The sequence below is a fragment of the Myotis brandtii genome, unplaced genomic scaffold (genome assembly GCF_000412655.1).
Source record: "Myotis brandtii unplaced genomic scaffold, ASM41265v1 scaffold471, whole genome shotgun sequence".
NCBI classification, from domain to species: Eukaryota; Metazoa; Chordata; class Mammalia; order Chiroptera; family Vespertilionidae; genus Myotis; species Myotis brandtii.
Window position 1 is genome coordinate 203,724 of NW_005367989.1, and position 16,415 is coordinate 220,138.

The window sequence follows — 16,415 nt, forward strand, 5'->3', positions numbered from 1 at the left end:
ATTATATTTTCCTCTAACTTTCCTTTCTCTTCCACACCCTCCTCTTCCATTCCCAGATGATCTTAAATACTCTCATGGATTTAAATACTATGTTAACGCTGAACACACCAAATTTATACTTCCAGGCCAGACCACTCTTCTGAACTCCAGGTTCACAAATCTGCACTTGATTTTTTTTCTATTTGGATGTTGCACAGTCATTTAAACTTAGCATGTTTAAAAGAACTCTTGTTTCTTTCCAACCCATTACTCCCCAAATGTTTCCCCTTTCATCCTAATTCAGAGCAGCACCATTTACCCAGTTGCTCATGTCAGAAGCCTCAGAGTCATCCTAATTGCTCCTTCCCTCACCCCTCTTACTGAATATGTCAGCGAGACCCATTGTTTCTATCTCCCAAAGATATTGCATACTCATGCCCTTCACTCTGTCTTCCCTGCCACCACAGTAGAACAGGCTGCTACTGCAGCCTCTTAATTGCTCTGTCTTTGCTCTTGCCTCTTTCCAATTCCTTCTCCACACACCTGCAAGGGGTATCCTTTTCTTGTTGTTTTCTAAAAACCCTTCAATGGCTACTTATTGAATTCAGAATAAATTCTAAGCTCCTAACTATGGCCTACATGATCAGGTCTCTGCCTACCTCCCCAAGAACATCCTGATTTCCCCCTTGCTCACTACCCTTTAATCACAGTGTCCTTTCAGATGCTCAAACAGGCCAGTGTATTTCTGCCTCAGGGCCTCTGCACATCCTATTCCCTCAGCCAGAATTGCTCTTCTCCCCACTCTTTCCCAGGTTCTTTCTCATCCTTCAGATCTTCTCCAAAAGACCCCAACATCAGAGAGGCCTTCTCTACCCACTTCATCTATCATGGAACCTCTGTTCATGTCAATTTCAGATCCTTGTTTCTTAAGAGCACTTGGCATTAGTGGTAGTTCACTGTCTTTTTCTTTGGTGGAAGGGCTCTTATTTCCTTTACTAGAGGGAGGAACCATGTCTTTACTCTTTGCTAGCTCCCTAATATCTAACACAATGCTTGCCACAAAGTAGAAGGAGCTCAATGAATATTTAGTAAATCAATGAAGAATCCTTTCAAGAATATTGGTGACAAACGGAGGGAGGGCGAGAACTCCCTGACTTGCGGAGAGGCTTTCCAGGATGTATGTGCACCTGTCTGCAGAGAGGATGAGACTGAGGGGGGAAGGGGTGATGGTTTTATGATGGGGTAAGGTACCCAAGGAGGCAGAGGAAAAAGAATCAAGGGTACAGTTGGAAGGGTTAGCCTTCGCAGTGTGAAAAGACACCTATTACACGCTGGGGAGGAAATGTGGATGGACACAGTGGGAGTGGAGGGCAGGACTGAGAAGGTTCTAGTCAGTTCCCTTCAGTTCCAGTGAAGGAGATGACTGGATTTCCTGTGGGGAGAAAAAGGCATGTAACAGAGGAAAAGACTTGGGCTGTGAGGGTGTGAGAGGCATCAAGTACAAATCAACCAGAAGCAGAGGAAGGCCATCCAAGGTTGAAGAGAAGGACTTTGTAGTGGAACCCAGTGACCAAGTTAGTAAAATGCCACCCACAGTATTAGTAGGGGACTCTCCAAGGGATTCCTTGGGTTTGCAGAAAAAATATCTGGCTCAATTTTATTACAGGTTCCCAATCTTAAATCTATGGGAAAGATTTTAATCTACTGCACTTTTCCTACAAAATACCTTAATCCTTTTACAGCCGTTTATTAATTGTAATAAACTGAAGGAGAAATTTCATAGTTTGGTCACAGCAATAATGTCACATTTCACGGTTTGCTTTACATTCTCATAATACATGTGCATTATTCTCCTGGGCCCTGTGCTTAGAGAGTGGGTTTTAAACCACTGCCTCTAGCTCGGAAGAATGAGACATGGCCAAGTGATGACGTGCTCAGTGTTGCTTTCTGAGTAGAGGAATGCCTGCTCTCTCATTCCCAGAGGGTTGCCCTCAGTCTTACAGGGTGGTTTGTGCGGGAGAAGAGAGTATTGTGAACTCTGAGAGCAGCACCCTGGAGTCCCTCTGGGGGCAGCAAAGACTCTGCCTACCTTCGCTGCACTCTGGTTCAGATTTCTGGATGATCACGTCTCATCACGTGCAGGAGACTGGAATGACCAGCAGCTTGGTCACAGCAACTTCCTCCACTCCGATTTCAAAGTCACTCCAATTTCAACATCTCTCGCGTGTTGCTTGGTTGAAAACACAGGGGCCTTTTATTGCCAGGCTAGGGTTTGAGAAGGATCTGCCAACAGAGTGGCAGTTTGTCTCTCTCTGAGCCAGGGAGGAGGTTGGTGAGGGGTTTCCTGGGCGTATCATTTCACTTCCTGTGGCTAAAAGGGGACCACTGAGCTTTCTGATGTGAATGGAGAGATAGCAGCAGACATGAAATTAGGACATTTCTAAGATTAAACGTACAATAAAAATATGTGAGCCTTCTCAATAAATTCATGCTGGCCCGTCCATTCCATGTAGCTGATGTCTCTCTAAGGCAATGCCTGGCTGCATTCGGTAAAACCATCCTCAGATGAGGCTTGCATAGGTGTTCACTGATTTTCTGGACTTTCAGGTCAAGCTGTCCTGGAAGTACAAGTGCGTCTCCTTGGGACAGTACAACTACATTATGTTTCTTATCCTAGCACTTGGAAGGCTCTGCTAATGGTTATCAGCGTGTCCTCTGCCCATGGACTGGACAGCAGAAGCCCCTTTGATGCTTATCCTCTTATCCTTATGCCGAACAATAGACCCATGTCTGTCTTCCCGAAAACTTGTGAATCTGTCAGCGGCTGGGCCCAGTAATGATTCCTTTCGCGTGGATCTAAAGTCAGAGGAAGGTGGGCTTGCACAGGACCCCGAAGGCACCAGCTCTTCAGGGAGCTCCTGGAACAGCAGCTTGTTTCAAGGGAAACTTGGGAGGCGGTGTACGTGAACTTCAGGGGATTGCAGAAAATCACACTTGGAGGAAATCCACTATATTGGGCATAATTCCATTTTTGATCTACTTCCAGGGTTTATAAGAGATATGCTAGCTAACATATGCTAGATAGATTACATTTCAAAGATTTATTTCTGTATTTATTTATGCACTTATTATTGATTCCTACTCACTGACATTTTGTTTTCTTTGCCAGTTATTTATTTAGCATAGGTTTGCCGTGGGAATTATAATAAATTTGCTAGCCAATGCCACACAGGATACTGTTTCTTAATAAGCTAAATAAAGAAATAACATACTCCAAACAAATGACAGATTAATCACATTATTGTTCCAGGCAAGGGGAGATGATAGAAATAAATTCCAACTTTTAATAGTGGTATATCTTTTTATACACTGCTCATTGACTTTTGTTGTTGTTGTTAATCCTCATGGAAGGATATATTTTCCATTGATTTTTAGAGAGAATGGAAGAGAGAGGAAGGGAAGGGGTAGAGAGAGAGAGAGAGAGACTGACTCATGGACTGGCTCCCTCATTTGCCCCAACCAGGGCTGGGGATTGGACCTGCAACCCTTTGGTGGGCAGGCTGGCACTCTAACCACTGAACAGCCAGGGCTGCTCATTGACTTTTGACCATGGTGCTTACAATATCATTAGAAACGATCATGAAAATTTTGAATTTACTTTTAAAAATTAAAAGATACATTTAAAACATTTCCAGTATCTTTTTAGTGCAGTTTCAGTCAGAGTAATACTTTGATTAAGTGAGAGGAGGCCATTCACCAACCAGCCTGTATGGCCTGAGGGGAGGCTGGCAGATGTGTCCTCAGGCTGTGCCTGATGGGACAGCTGGGGGCCTGAGAGGAAGCGACGTCAGCCCCTGCTCCATCCCGTCAGCCTCAGGAAGGCTGGCAGCCGTGCTGCCCCGCCAGGGGGACCATTTACGTGAAGGTGACTTGGCAGGTAGGAAGAGCTCAGATAAATGTTTGCCCTCATATTCCATATGCTCAACTGCAGTCACCCAGGTGAGAAAGGATATTTTCTGAAAAATCTGTGGGTTGCAAATATTGGCATAAAGGTGTATTTGCATTAGCAAAGCCTGAGGTGCATTGGGAGTACTTAGTGTGTTTAGCAATCAAGAATTCTTCCTTAGGAATAACACTACAAAATAAATGCAAATTCTGATTTTAAAAAATGGGATGGCATAAGCTATGGCCAGATTATAATTTAGACATCAGTTAGGCTAGTTGTTTTTTTTTTAAATAGCAGAATTAATTCCAGACCATGAGTTATAAATCCTTTCTTCTTTCCTTCAAGCAACAAATCAACAAAAATTTATTGGTCTTTGGAAGATACAATTAAGAATACTAGTTTATAGCTAATTCATTCATGTGAGCAAGTTAAGAATATACTAGTTGTAGATTTCCATAGCACAGTATAATTTCTCCACAAGGGGGTCCTTTAAGGGAGGATGATTATCATTGGCAGTTTGTCGACAATTTTTCTCCCCTCCCTTCTCCTCTCCTCTCCTCCCCAACCCTCCCCTCCTCTCCTTTTTCTCCTTCCCCTTTCCTCATTTCCTTGGGTCACCTCCTGAGTACCTGGTTTCAGGTAGTGGGTACACAGAACCTGTGCAGTTAATTTTGAAATTTGGTCACCTTGAACTAGTAGATCGGAAAGGTTTTCAATCTTTAAACATCAGAAGCTCCTGTGGTGGTGGCATCATATAATTTGGGTTCTGCTGCAGCAGGTAGCTCAGAGCATTAGCATTCTATATTTTCCTACCAGGCTTGTGGTCAAATATGTAACAACAGGAGTGACTAACATTTGTCCAGTGCTCGATAAAGCACATTTACATGCCCCGATTTAACACACACAGCAACTTCATGTTTGGGTAACATCATAATAGCCATTTTATGGAGATATTAAATGATTGCTTAGTATCACACCTTCACTAAATCATAACGATGGGGCTGGAACCCAGGTCTCCTGACTATTACTTTGTCATTTTCTATATAGCATGTGCTCAATAGTTATGGAATAATACTGAGCAAAAGTGTCCAGAACCATGCGTGAGATGACATTAAAAAAGGAACAGAGTTCTCAGGAAAGATTTCTCCAAAGAGGCTTATGACCAATGTACTTCATAAGTGCACGCGATTAGGTAGGCTTGGGACTTGTCGATGCTCCTAACAGCCAGGGTGCTTTGGTGGGTAGTGGCTGGGGTATGTATGTTTCAGTATTTACTCGGTGGTTAGCAATATTCCTGAATAGTTAGAACTGGTGTGTTGGTTATCTCACGGCCAAGTAAGGCTTTGATACCATCAGGAATGCATTGGTGGTAGGAAACTTTTGTTAACTTTTATTTAATGTACCAGCACTGAGTCAGAAAACAACAGCTCATAAAAGTTGCAGAAAACACTTCGTCCTGGGAAACCCAATGTAAGGAGGGTTGATTCTCAGAATTATAACTGGTATTATTAACAAGGGCAAAGGTATTTTTGTTCATTCCACAAATCTGTACCATTTCTTATTCTTAGATTTTGTAGGTGGTACAACCTGTTGAGTACACAGTATACTATATTATACACAGAGCCTTCCATATTGTTTGCTTTGAGACAGATTGTTACGATATTCAGCATGTATTATAGGACTAACTCTGGCTGATATTGAATTCTTCTACATGCCTAAAGTAATAATTTCAAGGTGGAGGTTATATTCAGATGCTACTCAAGAGTATATTTATACTATATGCTACTGTACTTATTTTATTAAAAAAAACCCCACCCCAAACAGTATCTTCATCATAGGAATAGCAGTAAATAGAAAGAGGATCAGCTGGTCTTTACCAGGTTATTACAAGAAAAAATTACTTCAGGAAAACCTGATCTTAAGTTATTTCAGAACAAATCTAAAGCAAATCAAGAGGAGAAAAATAATAACAGGAAAAAAGATAATAAAAAATAACTGCAATAAAAACTGTTATAAGTTTATTTCAGGATAAATCTACAGTAACTAAAGAGAAAGAAAATAACAGGAAATAACATTAAATGGAGCTCTGCCCAGCAATCAGAAGCTCCTTCTTCCAGGAGCTGGCTCTATCTCAGCCACTAGGTTTACCTCACTCACCCCTCCTCCGCTTCCTTTGTCATCAACACCCTTCAGTTGCCACTTCAGAGCCCAGAACATCTTTTCGTCTCAAACCCCAATCCCAGCTTCTTTGCTTAAGCTCTGGGTCCGCCATGAAGCATATAGCTTTGTTTGTTTCTTTGGTTATAAAGGTGCTAACATCCAGGACAGCAATGTTCAGGGGTCCTCAAACTACGGCCCGCGGGCCACATGCAAATACAAATATTGTATTTGTTCCCGTTTTGTTTTTTCACTTCAAAATAAGATAAGTGCAGTGTGCATAGGAATTTGTTCATAGTTTTTTTTTAAACTATAGTCCGGCCCTCCAACGGTCTGAGGGACAGTGAACTGGCCCCCTGTTTAAAAAGTTTGAGGACCCCTGGTACATCAACAGTAGCGACCACTTTTGACTTGGAACTTGCTGTGCTGTTAGTATTGGGCTCTTTTTTTATTGGTTATCCCACTTACTCAATGAGCTAATAAGTACCATTATTCACTAGCACAGAATTGTTTTCAGAGAACAAACTTCTTTGAATTTCTGTTGGCTTTAAGCAGTGCTGATCACGCTATTGTATTTCTCTAAAAGTTGCTCTTGGAAATAGCTCTCAGCATCTTCTTAATGAAAGAAGTTTAGTAGCTGATATTTAGAATTCACTGGGATACTGTTACCCTGGGCCACAAATTGCATGTTGATATTTAATGTTGATACTTTGGGCTTTTTTAATAAAGGAAATTTCCTTTTTCCCCCCACCAAGCCTAGAAACACTTACTTAGAAACACTCCATTCAAGACGCGTTCATTTCCCTATTTATTCTGGATTCTTCCATAGTTAGCAAGGTGTCTGTTATGTGCAACGCAGACAATTTTAACTAAAAAGTATCCAGCTATATATTCCTTAATGTCTTGATTAACACATAATGGAAAGTATAGTATTCTAAATTTATTTTTATTTTACACTGAAGATGTACATATTCTTATAATGAATAGTAATAATAAGCCCACTGTTTGCTTATTATTTTAGGTTTTAGACAATTTCATTAATGAGTCAGTTAATATCAACAAACCACTGTGAACCAAAAAGGCCATTTTACTTCTATAAACTTAATGTCTTAGAAGATTTTTATTCTTATATTCAAGACTAGATTTTTTTTCTCAAAAAAAAAAAAGAGAGAGACATATTCAGCCATTCAAGAAGCCTGTTAAGTACAGGTTAAACTTCAGTCAAAATAACACTATTGAAATGCAAATTGATGAAAATATGTTGCTCCCCTCACCTTCCCCAAAGTCACAGATATGATCTTTGAAAATCTGCTGCTCAGATTATTCTGGCAAAAGAAGCAAGCTGTTGACTAAATGAGAGATATAGTAAGAGTTTCCCACACACTATTTAACACAATACAACAATTCCTATCTATACTAATAATAGAGGAATATGCAAATTGTCCAGGATGCTGTCACAGTAATGACCGAACAGCAGGCTGTGTGGGATGACCAGGCTGGCAGGGGGGCAGTTGGGGGTGACCAGGTCGGCAGGGGGTGGTCAATTTGGGATGACCAGGCTGGCAGGAGGGGCAGTTAGGGGTGACCAGGCTGGTGGTGGGGCAGTTGCAGGCGACCAGGCCGGCAGGAGGCGGGCAGTTGGGGGCAACCAGGCTGGCAGGGGGGGCAGTAAGAGGCGATCAGGTTGGCAGGCAGAGACGGTTAGGGGATCGAGCCTAAACCGGCAGCTGGACATTCCTTGAGAGGTCCCAGATTGGAGAGAGTGCAGGTTAAGCTGAGGGGACCCCTCCCATGCACGAATTTCATGCACCGGGCCTCTAGTGTTATAATAAAAACCTAAGCGACCATTACAGTGGAATGACCAGAATGACCGGTCGCTATGATGCGCACTGACCACCAGGGGGCAGACGCTCAACACAGGAGCTGCCCCCTGGTGGTCAGTGTGCTCCCAGAGGGGAGCGTTGCTCAGCCAGAAGCTGGGCTCACGGCTGGTGAGCGCAGCGGCGGTGGCAGGAGCCTCTCCTGCCTCCATGGCAGCACTAAGTAGCAGCGAGCAGGCAGGCAGTAAGGAGAGAGGTGGGGTCCCGGGCGAGAGGGCACAGGCCGGGCTGAGAGACCCCCCCCCCCATAGTGCACGAATTTCGTGCATTGGGCCTCTAGTTAGTAATAAGGGGGAAAGGAAGACCAATGGAAAAATGGGACAGAGCTGCCAGGCTGAACTCCCCAACAAGGGCATCCCAATGGGAAGAGGAGCACCCGAGTGCCTTGGGAGTTTAAATAGTTAGAATTATCACAGAGAAGCAAACACTAAGCTAAAATTCAAGTCATTGCTTTGAAGGCTGGGTTTATAAATTCTCTTCCCCTCATTAACTAGAAAAGTCTTTTGTTATCTCAGTTTACACAATTTATCCCACCATGAGTCATAGATTTTCATTTGCTCTCTACATACAGGGGTGGGCAAAAGTAGGTTTACAGTTGTGAGCATATGAAACAGTTTATTCTTGTATTAATTATTTATTAAATATTGTATTATTTTCCATATGAACACCTGTAAACCTACTTTTGCCCACCCCTGAATAAGAAGTGTTTGAAGAACGTCAGATGACTTCTCTCTTTTGGGGTTTCTATTTTCCGCCTTTCTAAATGACCATTATTGCTGGTGGGCGTGGGAGGAAGTGGTGTTGGAAACAAATTAGTACAACAACGAAATGCTTTGTTGTCAATGGTGCGATCTTGTAGACATTTATTCTGATAATTTAAAAGATCTTAATCTATAGGTGAATACATTTTTGATTCTTACTCATTTTATTGCTGCTATACAATCAACAAAAATACCAAGTTCTGCTTAATATAAGCCCTGACAAATTTCCTTTGTCCTTGACAAAAGTTCTGGTTCCTGGTGATGTGGTTTTGAGGAACAATGCAACAACTGGTAATAAACCTATGCTCCACAAAGTTAAAACAAACAACTTGCCAATGTTTTAATCACAGTTTAAGAAAATGATTTATTTTTATTTTGGCAACAATCTAGCCAAAGTTATAAGAGAACTTAACGTTGTTAGACCAAAGAGATGGAGAGACTCTTTAAATAAACAATTATAAATGCTGTATATTTTCATTTAACACTCTGTTGGAATGTCTTAAGGAATAAAATAAAAAGAATATAGTTTATGAATTGAATAAAGCACTTCTTTATCCTGTGACATTCTTATTAATGGAACATGTTTCAATGACTATTTTTTATTTTATTTTATTCATTTATTTATTTTTCCTTTTAGGCAGTACATTTATTAAATGCATAGCAATATCAACATATTTGCAAACATTGAACTTGATAACCTTTTTCTGACTCAGATCTAGTTAATGTCAATAGTTTCATAGAAAGAGGGCCTTGGGAGTTAGTGTTGCCCTGGCCATTACTAGTTATAAAATATAAGGCAATAAGTCGCGTTGGCCTTACATTCCTCAATAGGCGATAAGATTATGTGACCTCTAAGGCCTTTTCTAGTCAATGACTGTTTTTTAAATTCTTTACAATGCAGGGAAATTTTGCTTCAATGGAAAACCATGCATTGTTTAGAGTACCCCTTCCAGGTTATTGAATTGTGATTTTATGGGGCTCTGTACCTTGCATGGCCTTTGAGTTATTTTACAGCTCTGCAGATTGTAGATAATTGGTAGCAATGCAAAATAATTCTTGTCTATAGACATGGAAATAAATTATGTCTAGTGGTAGTTTAATTGACTTTCAATTAAACTGTTCAAAGAAGCCAGATTTGCCTTTATTTGTACATTCATTTAAGAGGACATACAGATGGCCAATAGACATATGAAAAAAATGCTGAACATCACTAATCATGAGACAGATGCAAATTAAAATCACAATGAGATATCATCTCACACCTGCCAGAATGGTTACCATCAATAAATCAACAAACAACAAGTGCTGGCAAGGATGTGGAGCAAAGAGCACTGTGGTGCACTGTTGGTGGGAATGCAAAGTGGTGCAGCCACTGTGGAAAACAGTAGGAAGGTTCCTCAAAAAATTAAAAATGGAGCTGCCTTTTGATCCAGTAATCCCACTCTAGGGATATATCCTAAGAATCCTGGAACACCAATTCAAAAGAATATATGCACCTCTATGTTCATAGCAGCATTATTTACAATGGCCAAGATATAGAAACAACCCAAGTGCCCATCAGCAGATGAGTGAATAAAAAAGCTGTGAGACAGATACACAATGGGATACTATGCAGCTGTAACAAAGAAGGAACGCTTACCTTTTGTGACAGCATGTCACAGGTGAGGGACTGGATGAAAGAAACTGAAGGGAGCAGCCAAAGCACATATATTCATAACCCATAGATTCCCACTTCCACCCAGCCCCCACCACCCCTTCCCTCTGGCCATCACCATACTGCAGACAACAGTGGTGGGGGCTGGCTGGAAGTGGGTAAGGGGGAAAATGGGGACGTCTGCAATAGTGTCAACAATAAAAATAATTTAAAAAATTTGAAATTTGTATTGAATTTATTAGGCTAACATTGGTTAACAAAATTATATAGATTTCAGGTGTACAATACTGTAATATATCATCTGTATATTGCATCATGTGTTCACCATCCCAAGTCAAGAATCCTTCCATCACCATTTATCACTCCTTTAGCCTCTTCTACCTCCCTCCAACCCCTTTCCCTCTGGTAATCACCGTACTGTTGTCTGTGTATAATTTTTGTTTTGTCTTGTTTATCCCTTTGACAGGGGCAGAAATAGAACGTTGGGGAACTAGCTAGAATTGTAAGAAATATTAATCATGCTCTGTTAACCGGGATTGTTTTATTCTGATTAAAGAAGGCACATTCTAACCTGGCTGACAGTTACCCACACGGGACATGGGAGCTCACCTAAAAATGCAGCCCATCCTCCGCATTTGGAGCTGCCTATTATCATGGGAAGATGAACAAATTTGCCGCAGAATCAACAGCTCTTTGAAGACCCCCTCCCCCAGCCTTTGCATATCACTAAGCCCTTTGAAGACCCCCTGCCCTTTGGAATCCCTTTGAAGATCCCCAGCTCTCTACTTATCTGTTAACTGCCCATGTGGCACACCTTTTGGTTACTTCCCCATGTAATCTTTTGTCCTTTTACCCTATATAAGCAGCTGGCTTATGGTGGGGTGCAGAGCAGACTTTTTTTGGATGACCTGCTGCTCTCCCATATTGCTGGCAGTATTGGAATAAACACTCATAATGTTTCAACCCTGTCTCTGCTTAATTGGCTCAAGTAGTGACAGGCAGCACAGACCCATTGATTGTCTGGTTACACCTTCACCTTTCTCACCCAGTCCCCTAAACCATTCCCCTCAGACAGCAGTTAGTCTGTTTTCTGTATCTATAAGTCTGTTTCTATTTTGTTTGTTAGTTTATTTTGTTCATTAGATTCCACATATAATTGAAATCATATTGTACTTGTCTTTCTCTGACTGGCCTATTTCACTTAGCATAATACTTTCTAGGTCCATCCATGCTGTCACAAAAGGTAAGAGTTCCTTATTTATTATGGCCACATAATATTCCATTGTGTAAATGTACCACAGCTTTTTGCACCTTCATTCCTGATCTTGATATGTTTCTGTTCTTTAGGTAGTCCTTCGAACTGCTTTTGACATCTTAATGGTGCCATCATTAATACTAGTACTTACTTAAATGATTAACAAAATCAGTTAAAATATTTAGCACATGTTTATTTTCTTTCTGTATGAGAGTCATGGTTACTTCGATTTGGTTAAAACTAGCCATTAGTAAAAATATAAAGGGAAAGTAGGTTTTTGAATGGAAAGTTTTGAAATTAGGTGTTTATAATCTCTGATCTCACAGATGGTTACCAATCTTCTCTTTTTCACTTTTTGTGCCATAATTTCACCTTTATAACTTTTGTTCAGCTACTATTCCTTTACTTTTTACATCATTTTGATGAATGACAAACCAATGTAGCACTTGGTAATTTAAATCTGTGCTCCATAAAGCTAAACCAAACAAATGAGCTCATAAACATTTTAATCACAGTTAAAATTGATATGCTTTTATTTTGGCAACAATCTAGCACTCAAGAATTATGACTAATGATTTTTAAGAGAAGTTAACTTTGCTGAGCCAAAGGGGGGTGGGGAGAAACTCTTTAGACAATTATAAGTACAGTATATTTTCACATAACTGGCTTTTGGGAGTTAATATTTTATTGAAAATTTTCATCAGAATCATTACACTACACTGTATTCAAAGGGGAAAAAATTTCACAACATCTAATAAATAAAAACAGATTTTTATACTTACTGTGCCCCACCACAGAGCATCTGCGTATGTAGAAAACTCTTTGTTGGCATCCTTTTCCACCAGGTAGACAAGGAAAGATGAAAAAATAAGAACCAAAAATCCTATGTACCAAGCTGTGATTAATTCCTAGGTAAAAAAGGAATGAAAGATTTTTAGAAGGGAAAACAACCTTTGAAAAAGGAAAACAAATCTATCTATGCATGATTCCATTCATTTAACTACTTCTTGGATACTTATGATGATTTTTAAACAATCCATTATATACTGTGTCTCTAAATTACTTTGGCCAAATTCTGAAATGACTAAGTTCGCTAATGACAAGCTTATCAAATATTTCAGCAACCAATGCAAGTTTAAAAAATCTTGTTCTATGAGTCAGTAAGTAAATCTTACCTTGCTGTGAGCATAAACCACAGAACCTAGTAATTTCCAAGTGCCTCCCCTTCGGTCCATGCGCACCATACGGAGGATCTGTAGGAAACGGAGACTTCTGAGTGCGGACGTGGCAAAAATATTACCCTGAGTTTTTGCAGAAACAACTGCTATTGAAGCGATAAGAACAATGGTATCTGAAAGAAACAGGTTGAAACAGCCATAAGAAGCACGACAAGGCATTTTTAGTTCCAAAAAAAACAACATTTCAGAAAGGTTCACTCGGACCTGTTTGAGGTACAAATAACCAGATCTCGAACCCCAGCACGGCGTAGCGCTACTTGGGCTCTGCGATGCCTGGACAGCGAGAAGGCAGAGAACAGGACTATCCATCCTCGTAGTTCTGGCCCATCACCATCCCATGCTCTACCTATGCAGTTTTGAACCACTTACTACTTAACCCTCAGCAAATTGGCAACGGCTTTCAGAAAGTCTGGGGTTCCCGGGAGCCTTGAAGCTGTGGGCAGCTTTCCCCAACATCCCTGGTTTCCTCAGCATCCCTGCGGGGCAGGAAGGAGCTTGCTCCTCAGCCTTCACACCTTGGCTTCCTGGTTGATGCCACAGAGGCATCATAGTCTGTCCAGCCATGAAAGAGCCACTCGGGACAATCATGTCTCTTGCTTACTTTTAAAAAATATATATTTTTATTGATTTCAGAGAGGAAGAGAGAGGGAGAGAGAGATAGAAACATCACTGATGAGGGAGAATCACAGATTGGCTGCCTCCTGCTCACCCCACACTGGGGATCCAGCCTGCAACCCAGGCGTGTGCCCTGACGGAGAATCGAACTGTGATCTCCTGGTTCATTGGTTGATGCTCAACCACTGAGCCATGCTGGCTGGGCTCTCTTGTTTTCTTGACAAAGAAGCTTGTAGCTCCTTTGGGAAAAAAATTTCCTTATGTTGTGGAGTCTGCAGCATTACATTTTGTTTAACAAAGGCCTCAACTAAGCGGAATACTCTAAGCTCTCTGCATAAAGTACTCTTGATATCTGGTCAGCCAATTATGTGCAAGTTTGGAAACACAAATCAGATAACATTACATTTGTTACAATAGAGTATGTAATTATACACACTGTGCGTTGCATGGGAATAAATATTTAATTTTTGACATATTGGCATTTGGACTAAAAAAATCCTCCCTTTTGTAAGCTAAAAAGAGGGAAAAAAATGCAGCTAATGAAAGCGTGGAAAAGATAAAAGAGGACTTAATCGCTCCAAGGGTAAATATCTGGATGATGGAAAGTAGGCTTTGAAGTGGAAGACGTGAAGTGAGGACGAATGGCCTCCTATGACAATTTAAAAATAAGTTAGCTTGACCTTAATATCCTCAAATAAACTTTCCTTCCTGCTTCAAGTGGACTGTCCATGACTGGGCATCCACACTCCAAGAGGAGTTTCACTTCGAGGGCGCTGCATTTATAATGTTTCTGTGATCCGTAGGATTAACTGCTGGATGGATGTGAGCCCCTCATTCAGCTCAGTCCTCCCTGCAGGTAGGAAGCCCTGGTCTGGACTGAGAAGATCTTCTGAGTCATTCTCCTGGTGCCCTTTTGGGCCAGGACTTTGAGAGGGAGAGAGGGTAAGTAGATGGCAGTACAAAGGTCAGCAGGAAGGTTTCATTTCCCCAGTCAGATCTGAATGCTCTGTGGCTCTATGCGTAAGGACATAGAGAGCCACACGTGCATCCTTGAGTTGCTGCTCTCTGCAGCTGTTGAAAATGAGAAGGAATTAAATGTGTTGACACAAACACCAAAGACATTATATAAGTGAATAAAAGCCAGTTACAAAGCAGTATGTGATTTTATTTTAATAAATACATATATAACTAGGAAAAACATATGAGAACATACACAGATTATTACCATGAATTATCTCTAGGAATAAAGAGTCCAGGTTCGAATAAATAGTTTTTTTGCTTTCTAAGTTATTAATTTCTCTAATGTTGGAATTTTATTCATTTATTTAAAAAATATTATAGTAATGAATGGAAAGCTTTAAAAATATTGTTCTATAACTCAGAAAGCACATCTTACTTTACTGTTAGCATAAATTTATTTTTAAAAAATGTATTCATTTTAATGTTGGAATTTTATAACAATGATTGTTTTTTGAAATCAGGAAGAAAACTTCAAAGAAAGAGTTAAGTGTGAAAAGATCTCGGTTTTCATCATTTTAAGGGATTGACTCCTGAGACACGCAGTTTACAAAGAGATAGTCTTTATATGGCCCTGCTGGATATATGTTAGCCTTTATTTTTCATTGTAATCCTGCTTCCTCCCAAGAGTACAAAGGAAATAAAAATGTACAATACTCCCATTGACTGTGCTAAAATATTAGAAATAAGTAAATGACTAATAAGGGTACAGAAAACATAGCACTTAAAACTTACCATGTGCCTGCCCTTTCTTCAAATCGAAGTGTTTTCAAATGTTATATTATTGAATACGCATAACAACCATGCTGGTTAAGTATTCTATAGATCCCATTGTACAGATGAAAAGGTGAGGCATACATTGTATGAGTTTTAAAAAAATCAGCCATAGCTCTGTTAGACTAAAGCACAGAACGTACACTATGAAGTTAATTCATTAGAGAAAACCTAGAAAAGTGAAAGGAACACCGCTGGCTTGAGACAATTTAAGAAGTTATGCACACAGTGATTCATAATCTAAATGTTTGAAGTCACAAAATATGCAAAGGTAACTAAAAACTTAATTTAATACCCTCATTGAAATTCAGATCAGAAGAGAATGTCAGAGATTAGCAAAATGAAATCATAAATGAGCAACCAAATGGCAAACAATGAATGCAGTCATAAAAATGTTTCTGGTTGGATTGCAGTCATCTGCTGGAATTTTGCTGTCAGTACCACCTAGAATATTTTCTAGGCTCATATTTTAGAAGTTAAAAGTAATCTTTACTTTTAGTTATGTAATTGTTATTTTTATAGTACATTACTTTATAGAATGGAGGTTCCACAAGGTTGGATACTTGTATTCCAAGTGCCTAGAACAGTGACTGAAATATGGTAGGTATTAAACAAGTATTTATAAAATGAACTTAGATTAATAAACACCTAAAGGTAGCTTGAGCCTTATTCTCTTATCACATCAGTGGCTTAATAACTGAAAGTATCAATCTAAAATACTCTTAGGTTAGTCGATGATCACTTCAATATCTATCACTGAATTCAAATGCAATATAATAGTTCATAGCTATTACCATTAAAGTTTATTAAAGACAAATCTCACTAAGATTTACTTTTTGTAAAATTGGGTAGGGGAAGTCCTTAAAGATGGCAACATAGGAGGCTCTTGAACTCTCCTCCTCCCACAGGCACACCGAATGGACAGCCATACAGGGAATAATTCTCTTTGAAGGAAATCCTGAAACTAGCTGAGGGACTCCAACACATCAGTTGAATGAGAAAATACCCACACTGAAATCGCTAGGAAAGGCTGAGACACATCCTATATAATAAAGAAGTAATATGCAAATTAACCCTCACACCCTCAAAAGATGGTTGCCTACGACCAGGCTGGCAGGGAGGGGGCAGTTGGGGGCAAC

General features: G+C 40.1%; 1 protein-coding gene across 1 annotated transcript in view; it reads right to left on the reverse strand.

Annotated features, from left to right (window-relative positions):
• The window catches only part of KCNQ5 (potassium channel, voltage gated KQT-like subfamily Q, member 5), a 188,203-nt gene that overhangs the window by 99,874 nt on the left and 71,914 nt on the right, over positions 1 to 16,415 (reverse strand). Inside the window, exons 4-5 of the mRNA XM_005875873.2 lie at positions 12,808 to 12,983; positions 12,415 to 12,540 (exon numbers count right to left, since the gene is read on the reverse strand). Coding sequence (XP_005875935.1) covers positions 12,415 to 12,540; positions 12,808 to 12,983 — 302 coding nt within the window. The remainder of the gene's footprint in view (positions 1 to 12,414; positions 12,541 to 12,807; positions 12,984 to 16,415) is intronic.